This window comes from Zingiber officinale, chromosome 8A (genome assembly GCF_018446385.1).
Source record: "Zingiber officinale cultivar Zhangliang chromosome 8A, Zo_v1.1, whole genome shotgun sequence".
Taxonomy (NCBI): Eukaryota; Viridiplantae; Streptophyta; class Magnoliopsida; order Zingiberales; family Zingiberaceae; genus Zingiber; species Zingiber officinale.
This window is the reverse complement of record NC_056000.1, coordinates 41,429,211-41,437,250: the sequence shown is the minus strand read 5'-3', so window position 1 is coordinate 41,437,250 and position 8,040 is coordinate 41,429,211. Positions and strand designations below refer to the sequence as shown.

Sequence of the window (8,040 nt, the reverse complement as noted above, 5' to 3'; positions counted from 1 at the left end):
GAGCAACTAGTCATGGGGATTTAATATTAGACATATATAAGTGAAGTGCAGATAGGTAATGGAAAATCAAATATTAGGTATTTAATTTATTTTTATAATTATATTTTTTTATAATATAATGTTAATTTTAATATGTATATATATATTTTTTAATGATGATAATTGAATGTAAAGAAGAAAATCTAAAATAAAATAAAATTTTAAAATATATATTTTTATAAATATACATGAGTCTGGTTCAAGTTCAACCACGTCGGCGTCGCTACACCCGACGGCGGAAGCAGCAGAGTATGTCGGTTGCCCTTGTTGTCAACCTCTCCTCCCTCTCATTCTCATCTCCCGCCTCGCACCCGCTTTGCCCTCTGTTGCCGTAAAACCAACATCCCCCGTCTTCCTCCTCGGACCCCATGCCCTTCGCTTCTTCTTCTTCATCTACGCCCGGCTTCGTCCGCCGGACTGCGGAGTCCGACGAGGAGAGCGAGACCTCCTCATCCGACGAAGAAAACGGCTTCGGTTTCGAGGAGGAACCCCCGGTCGAGGAAGTCGATGCCGCTGAGGAAGCTGCTCTCCGCAAGAGGAAGCGCCCGCCCCCCATCACCATCAGTCTCAAGAAGGTCTGCAAGGTTCGTTTTTGTTCACCCTCGCCTTCTTCGCTCTCGCTTCCAACCTAGGGTTCACTTGATCACTACTGCTATGGTGCTGCAGGTGTGTAAGGAGTCGGGCCACGAAGCGGGGTTCAGGGGAGCTACCTACATCGACTGCCCCAAAAAGCCTTGTTTCCTCTGCAAAATGCCTGGTGAACTATTGTTTCTCGTTTCATTTTTTTTTTTTAAAATTTCCCCCTTTTTTCATCTTTCTTAATTAGACAAGTTCAGTGGAACCATTCTTGCATGCTAGTTTGTCTTATCGTGTCCACGTTTAACTTTGTAGGTCACACTACGATGTTCTGTCCCCATCGGGTAGCAATGGAGCATGGGGTGATTCCGGCCCCTGAAAAGAATACTAAGACGTCATTGGATTATATCTTCAAGCGGCAAATTAATGATAAAATTCCCAAAGTGAGGAACTTATGTGAAAAAATTTCTTTTGAACCAATTACTAATGTTTTTTTAAAGGTAGCTATAAGAGCCCTCAAGCACTCATATCTTGGTGAAAAAGAATTTTGAATCCAAGATCTTGGTAACAAATTTTTAGATGCTTACCAACTAAGCTAGTTAACACAACCAATTACATCGACAGCAGGCTTTTGTAAATAAATACAGTCGGCTACCTTCCCCATGGCCCAGCCACAACAGAAGATTCATTCTTGGCAAGGATCATGTGGTGACAGCTGTTAGTCAATTGATTTTATTTTTCTCAACATAAATTGATGACTAAACTCATAACATACCAGATGTGATCTTCCCTATCAAAACTTTTGTGAAGTCAAATAAATTCAAGAACAAGCATTTACTGAATTTTTTTTTGCTTCGTTGTTCTCGTTATGTTTTTTTTACATCCACTTAAGCTGTATAACTTACATGATGAATCTTTTCCTTCATTGTTTTTTCTAGATCAAACCTGAATTTGTGATCCCTGATCAAGTAGACTGTGGGTTAATAAGGTTTCATAGCAGACGAATAACATGCTTGGAATTTCATCCAACAAGGAATAACATTCTTCTATCCGGAGATAAGGTAAACAGTCCATGAAAATTCACTGATTGTTATTATTGTTCCATCTGTGTTTTAATAAGCACTTTCTTGTTATCTGATTTCTCCTTTGCCAAAGAAAGGGCAACTTGGAATCTGGAACTATGTCAAACAGCTTGAAAGGACAATTTATGGGTCCATACACTCATGCATAGTTAACAACATAAAGTAAGATTTCTTGCTGTAATAATGGGTTATACTCTCTCACTTTAGTCATCCAAGAAGTTATGGTTTCTTCCTCATTCAGGTTTAGCTTAGGCAATGATGCAATGGTTTATACATCATCCTCTGATGGAACTGTCAATTGCACTGACATGGAGACTGGAATCAAAACTCTTTTGTTTGATCTTAATCCTGAAGGATGGAATGTATGTACTGATTTCTAAACAATGAGATCTATTTATATTCAATGTTTGAGTGGAACGAGCCTATTTATAGCACTGTTGCTGTTCTTGGCTACTATTTTTAATTTTGAAAATGATCTTTGGATCCAGCAAGAAGTAATTTGGGAGGGATTTTGTGTATTCTACATTTCTACTTCAGTAATATCGTTGCTTTGATCCATTTATTTACATTGTTAATAAAATATTTGATTGTGTTGGAAATGTCAAATCTTCATACATCTTAGTTTGTCATGGTTTTTGCCAGTTTCCTGGGAATGACAAATTTATCTACTGCTTGACATTCTAATAAACCCCTCGGCAATGTTGCAGTGTTGTCTGAATAATGTCACCAATAAAAGAATATCATTTAATTGTAGTTACATCTGTGTCTTTTAGATTAAATTTCCTTCTTATTGTTATTCTTGTTTTTCATTTTGTTCTTCTCTTGATCTCTTCTCGGAAGGAGAAATCAGTTAAGTCCATGTCTACTTGAATGTATAGTTGTGGTCCCCAACAACTCTTAACCTTTGCATCTTATGTTAGTTTGAAAGATTATCTAATGGTTTTTCTTTTTGCTAATTGTTTGATTTACCTTGCTTTAGTTTTTCCCTTGTGCTGAGTCTTTTTTATGAGTTGGTCACGTATTCTTGCAATCCATCACATGCCAAAGTGATCAACTTCAACACAGGAGGTCAAGGGGAAAAAATAAACTATGTTATCATCCTTGTGAAGGGTTCTAGTGCTTGTCTTTGTACACTTTAAATGTGTATGTGGATGATTTTTTAGCGCTTATCTTTAAATGGTGGTCATATCAAGTTTTGTTTTGTTAATATTATTTTGCTGAAGAGAGTTGGATCTATGTAAGATCTTGTTATGAGCTTTAGTTGTAATTGCATTTCAGGGACCTGCAACTTGGAGGATGCTATATGGCATGGATGTTAATATTGAGAGAAGTGTTTTATTTGTAGCAGACAACTTTGGATATCTCTACTCGTGAGTGCCTATCACTGATTTCCTACTCTGGTCCTTTCATTTTGTTTTTAATTTGTCTCTGGTGCCAACATGATAGGAGGTTTGTTTTATTTTATTATTTGCATAGTCCTTTCTGTTGATCTGAGTACTTGCATCACTTTACAATAAGAGTAGGAAACATTGCATATCTTGAAACTAGCATCTTACCATCTTGAACTTAGCACTTTACAATCTTGATCTTGTATGCAAAAACTGTAAGATTATCTGGTCCTTCTACATTGATAATACTTAACCGTGGTTACAATTCCTTGTCTTGCTAGCCCAGATTTTCCTCATTCATATGCAATTTTGGTGGCTATCACATGTTTTCTGTTTCATTAGTGTGGATATGCGATCAAACAAGCACACTGGCGAACCAATTTTAATACATAAGAAGGGTAGCAAGGTTGTGGGGCTTCATTGTAATCCTGTACAACCAGATCTTCTTCTAAGCTGTGGCAATGACCACTTTGTAAGTTTCTTAGATTTTTACCTCTGCCAATTCCTTGATTATTGTTTAAAAGGAGAATTTGAGGTGAATCCTATAGTCTCTTCCTTTAAACAACTAAACCTGCTAAACCTTTGAGTTTGCATGTCAGGCTCGGATATGGGATGCAAGACGATTAAATATTGATTCTTCTCTCGCTAGTCTTGCACATGGACGTGTTGTTAACTCAGCATATTTCTCACCTTTGTCTGGAAACAAAATCCTAACTACATCTCAAGACAATCGCATTAGAGTGTGGGATTCAATTTTTGGCAATTTGGAATCTCCAAGTAGGGAGATTGTCCACAGTCATGATTTCAACCGTCACCTAACTCCTTTCCGAGCCGAGTGGGATCCAAAGGTTGGCTTTATTTTCTTCACAAAAACTAAATTAATTATGCTTAAGGAAGGAATAAAGATGTGTTTGATATCTATTACCTTAGCAAATGGTCAAATTTATGATGATTTTGTATCTATGAGATGCAAACATCCAACTCTGAATTTGGTAATTTGTTCAGGATCCTTCTGAATCTCTTGCTGTTATTGGTCGTTACATAAGTGAAAACTATGATGGAGTGGCTTTACATCCTATTGACTTTATAGACACAAGTACTGGCAAGCTTGTGGCTGAAGTAATGGACACAGATGTAACAACAATCACCCCTGTTAATAAGCTTCATCCTCACGAGTATATTCTGGCGTCAGGAAGTTCAAGGTTTTGACTTAATTTTTGTTTGTCATATTATCGGTGCTCACATTTGACCGTTTTAACTCTATTTCCTTGCAGAACAATATTAATTTGGAAGATAAAACCGGAAAAGTGGAAAACAAAGAAAGAACCAGAGAGGAAGCAATTCATATTTAACAACACTGAGAAGAAACGTCATGGAAAAGTTGACAGTGACAGTGATGGTGATTCTGATCTCGACCCCAAAGGGAGACGAAGCAAGACTAAGAAATGCCAGAGTAAATGCACTAAATCTGGTATGAAGAAATCTTGACCCCGAAGGGAGACAAATACACTAAAGCTCATATGAAGAAATCTTCTAATCGCTGATGACTGGTATAACTTAATTGAAATGTGAAGTTTGAATGCCTATGGCTTGCATAGTTTTGATGACCCTTATTTTGTAGTTGGCCACATTTTGTTTGTCCCTATTGGCATGTGGCACTAAATATAACCTCTTTACATTGTAAATATTGTGTTGTGGGGCTATACATCAGTCGCAGTTTTTAGTTACAGGATATCTGCCTAATGTGGATCTTTCATTACCATCGTTCCGAAAGTTTAATCAGTATTTTCCTTAAAAACAAATTGAGCATTTGAGGTTCAGTTATTCAGCCTACTTCCAAAATCTAAGCCATGTTCTCCTCAAATGTTCTTGTTATGGTAGTAGAAGTATTAGAGATTGTAAAAGATTGTTCATTTCGGAAACGTAACTCTGATATTGATTGGAGAATGAGGCTAAGGTGACCTCGGTGGGTCCGAGTTGGGGCTGGCTGTTGTTAAAGGTTGAGTTGGGTTAGTTCGAGCAGTTGGGTAGGAGTTAGGGCTGGCTACAGTTAAGATTGAGTTGGATTTGTTTGAACTGGACTTTTAGTTCGACTCAGGTTTGTAGGATGATATCATATAGAGCTGAAGTTTCCCAAGAATTGGAAGGCTCAATTGAGTTCAGTTTTGCACTGCCCTTGATCATGTTTAGATTGGATGGCCGATCTAGAGAGGGTGGGGGAGTGATTTTAACCTGTAAATGTGATTTTAATCTTCCTCTCAACATGGGCCATATCAGTAATTAGCGGAGTAGAATAAGCATAAACAAATTAACAATCGCCAACACATTTGTTTAGCGTGGTTTAACAGCAGAGTCTATAATCCATCGATCGATTACTCACAGAAAGCACAACTAATTTTCTAATGCTTATTCAACTATTGGAAATAGAGACATTTTTTACAATCACAAGGAATATAAATATTATAAAAGAGAAGTGTTAATCGAACCTTTGACGTATAAGTAATGATTTAAAATTGATTTTGATTGTCTTATGGACTAATATGTTATGACAACTCTGCAGAAGACTAATGAAGTCTTGGTAGGTTAAGTAGATAAGATATTAAGTAGCTAAAGTCTTAGTAGGTTAGTTAGATTAGATACTAGGCAAGTGAAGTCTTAATACATCAAGGATGATCGGATACCAAGCGGGTGAAATCTCAGTAAGTCGAAGTTAACAAAATACCATGCAAAGGAAAAGACATCCAAAAGAGAACTGGCATGAGAGTTGTGAGAGAGTGACCTATATTTTTAGGTGAGGTTAGTTCTTCTGCAACATAGGCACCGACTTACCAGAAACTAATAGGTGTTTTAAAATTAAAGTCAGGCCAGTAGATTGAAATCTCTTCCAATCGACTGTATGAGTTGTTTGACCAAATTTATCTTATTTCAAAGTCCAATTGATTAATGTCACTATTAATTTTGAATTATTGTAAATTAAACAGGATAACATCAAAATTAGTTGATTATTATGAGCTTTCTAGTCGATTAAGAATTCTATTCTATCAATGATAAATTCAGTCAAAGGAAACTCGACCGAGGATAAAATCAATGGTAGTTGACTAAAAGACAAGAGTTTATCTGACTACAGACAAGGTGAGTTAATCAAGAAGTAGATTGTGGTTGACTAATGAACATATTTAGTCAATTCAACTCAAATAATAGTCAAATAACTATCGTCGTGGATAATGATTGAATCTGTTGGATCAATCAACTAGAGGGTGGTAACCAGTCAATTAGAGCATATTGATTTGCATCTATAAAAAGGGACTCGAGGTTGCTTGATCAGAACATCACAAGATCTTTAAACAATACACCTTGAAGACTCTTCTTAAAGCAGCATTCCCTCTATAATTTTGTAATGGTTTCATATTTTTATTTCAACTTGTTATTATAATGCTCATTTGATTGCTACTGCTTAATCTTTGTGCATTATTTTTTTGACGCTAAAATCTTGATGTATAAGTTTTTCGAACCTTTTATTCTTATTGTATGAACTAATCTTGTAAAGATTTCCCTACTTTTAAAAAGTTTTTTAAAGGAAAAAATGATAGTGTATTTGACAGTGATTGATCATAACGGATCGATCAGTTTTTTTTTTATTGACTGATAAAAATCTGATCTTGCTCAATCTAGTATTCGAAATCAGCTTTTTGGTCGATTGATCAACAGGTTCGATCAACCGATATATAACTGTGTGATCTTTCTGCCAGATTCATCAGCGGATCAAATCAACATCCCACTTGATACGCTTTTTCAGCCGCCTTATCATCAAGAATGGTCGATAGATCCTCAACTTTCCATTTAGGGTTGGATCACATCCCACTTGATCCGTTGATCGGATATGTCGGTCACCCAATCAACAGGTTTTGTCGACCAATCTAGCATTCGATCTTATCTTCGGCCACGTATCATTTGATGTCATGTTAGCTTTGTCTGCCACGTCGTCAATCGCCCGAACCCATTTATTTGGTTGTCCGAATCGTTCGATCTACCGAATGATTGTTTCCTATAAAAACAGAGTTAGCATAATAGATAAAAATAGTAATAGTCATGCAAAACAAAGTTAACAAATAAAATATGATCGTGAATACTTTATTATTTAGTTGAAAAATTATTTGATCTCGACTTTGAAATCTACGTTGATCTCTTAGTTAGATCACTACCTAATCATAGGATTACCCTCGTCCCAAGATATTAGACTCTCCTCACAAACTTCTGTTCAGAAGGACCTCTGCTGAACTTACTTTGTTTTTCTTACCTGTCAAACGTCCGGACATGTAGATTCATTTGAATTTCCTCTGCTTAGTGCCTAATCAATCCATCAAAGCTTTCTCCTACTTGATGTCTGATCCTATTGACCCATCAAGTATGTTTTGTCAGATGTCCGATTCATTAACTCATCCGGTCTTCCTCTTCCTAGTGTATGGTTCTCTTAATCCACTAAATCTTTGTCACCTAGTGTTTGGTCCTCTTGACCCAGTAAAATTTTCCTTGCTAAGTGACTTGCACACTCAACACCTATATCAAATCCATAATATCTCACTTTAAACTTTTTTTCTAATATCAAAATATGAATTTGATTATCTGATATTGTCTCCATCAACACCCCTAACTTGTAGTCCATAACCTATACTCCTTTTGATAGATTACTCTAAAAAGTCACTATCTTTCTCCTCTTCAGTAGTGCCAGAGGTAGAGAAACCTCATAAAAGGGAATTATAGTTTTACAAGAAAGCATAGTAAAATAACAAATAAAATTTCTTTGTTGTCTTGTAGATGGATGCTTCTCTTCATACCTCTTAACCCTATTTAAACACCTCCTCCACTCAACGAAGTTTTGACTCAATCTTATTAACATGGCAAGCTTTAGTTGTTTAAGTGCTCTTTTCTAGTTGACCAAAACAACCACTTCTCTT

The 8,040-nt window shown here is 36.4% G+C and overlaps 1 protein-coding gene across 1 annotated transcript; it reads left to right on the top strand.

The window, feature by feature from the left end:
• Positions 1 to 236: 236 nt before the first annotated feature.
• LOC122008605 (DNA damage-binding protein 2-like) lies at positions 237 to 4,814 on the top strand. Its single transcript, XM_042564390.1, has 11 exons — positions 237 to 623; positions 706 to 796; positions 931 to 1,058; positions 1,554 to 1,676; positions 1,771 to 1,859; positions 1,939 to 2,059; positions 2,976 to 3,067; positions 3,428 to 3,557; positions 3,685 to 3,933; positions 4,091 to 4,287; positions 4,360 to 4,814. The coding sequence occupies exons 1-11, from the start codon at positions 408 to 410 to the stop codon at positions 4,571 to 4,573; spliced, it is 1,650 nt and encodes a 549-aa protein (XP_042420324.1). The 5' UTR covers positions 237 to 407; the 3' UTR covers positions 4,574 to 4,814.
• Positions 4,815 to 8,040: the final 3,226 nt, after the last annotated feature.

Excerpts from the sequence above, each read along its gene's own strand:
- LOC122008605 (XM_042564390.1), top strand. The coding sequence starts at position 408 with ATGCCCTTCGCTTCTTCTTCTTCATCTACGCCCGGCTTCGTCCGCCGG. Across the intron at positions 1,059-1,553 it reads TTAATGATAAAATTCCCAAA|ATCAAACCTGAATTTGTGAT; the intron begins GTGAGGAACTTA and ends TGTTTTTTCTAG. Across the intron at positions 3,558-3,684 it reads GCTGTGGCAATGACCACTTT|GCTCGGATATGGGATGCAAG; the intron begins GTAAGTTTCTTA and ends TTTGCATGTCAG.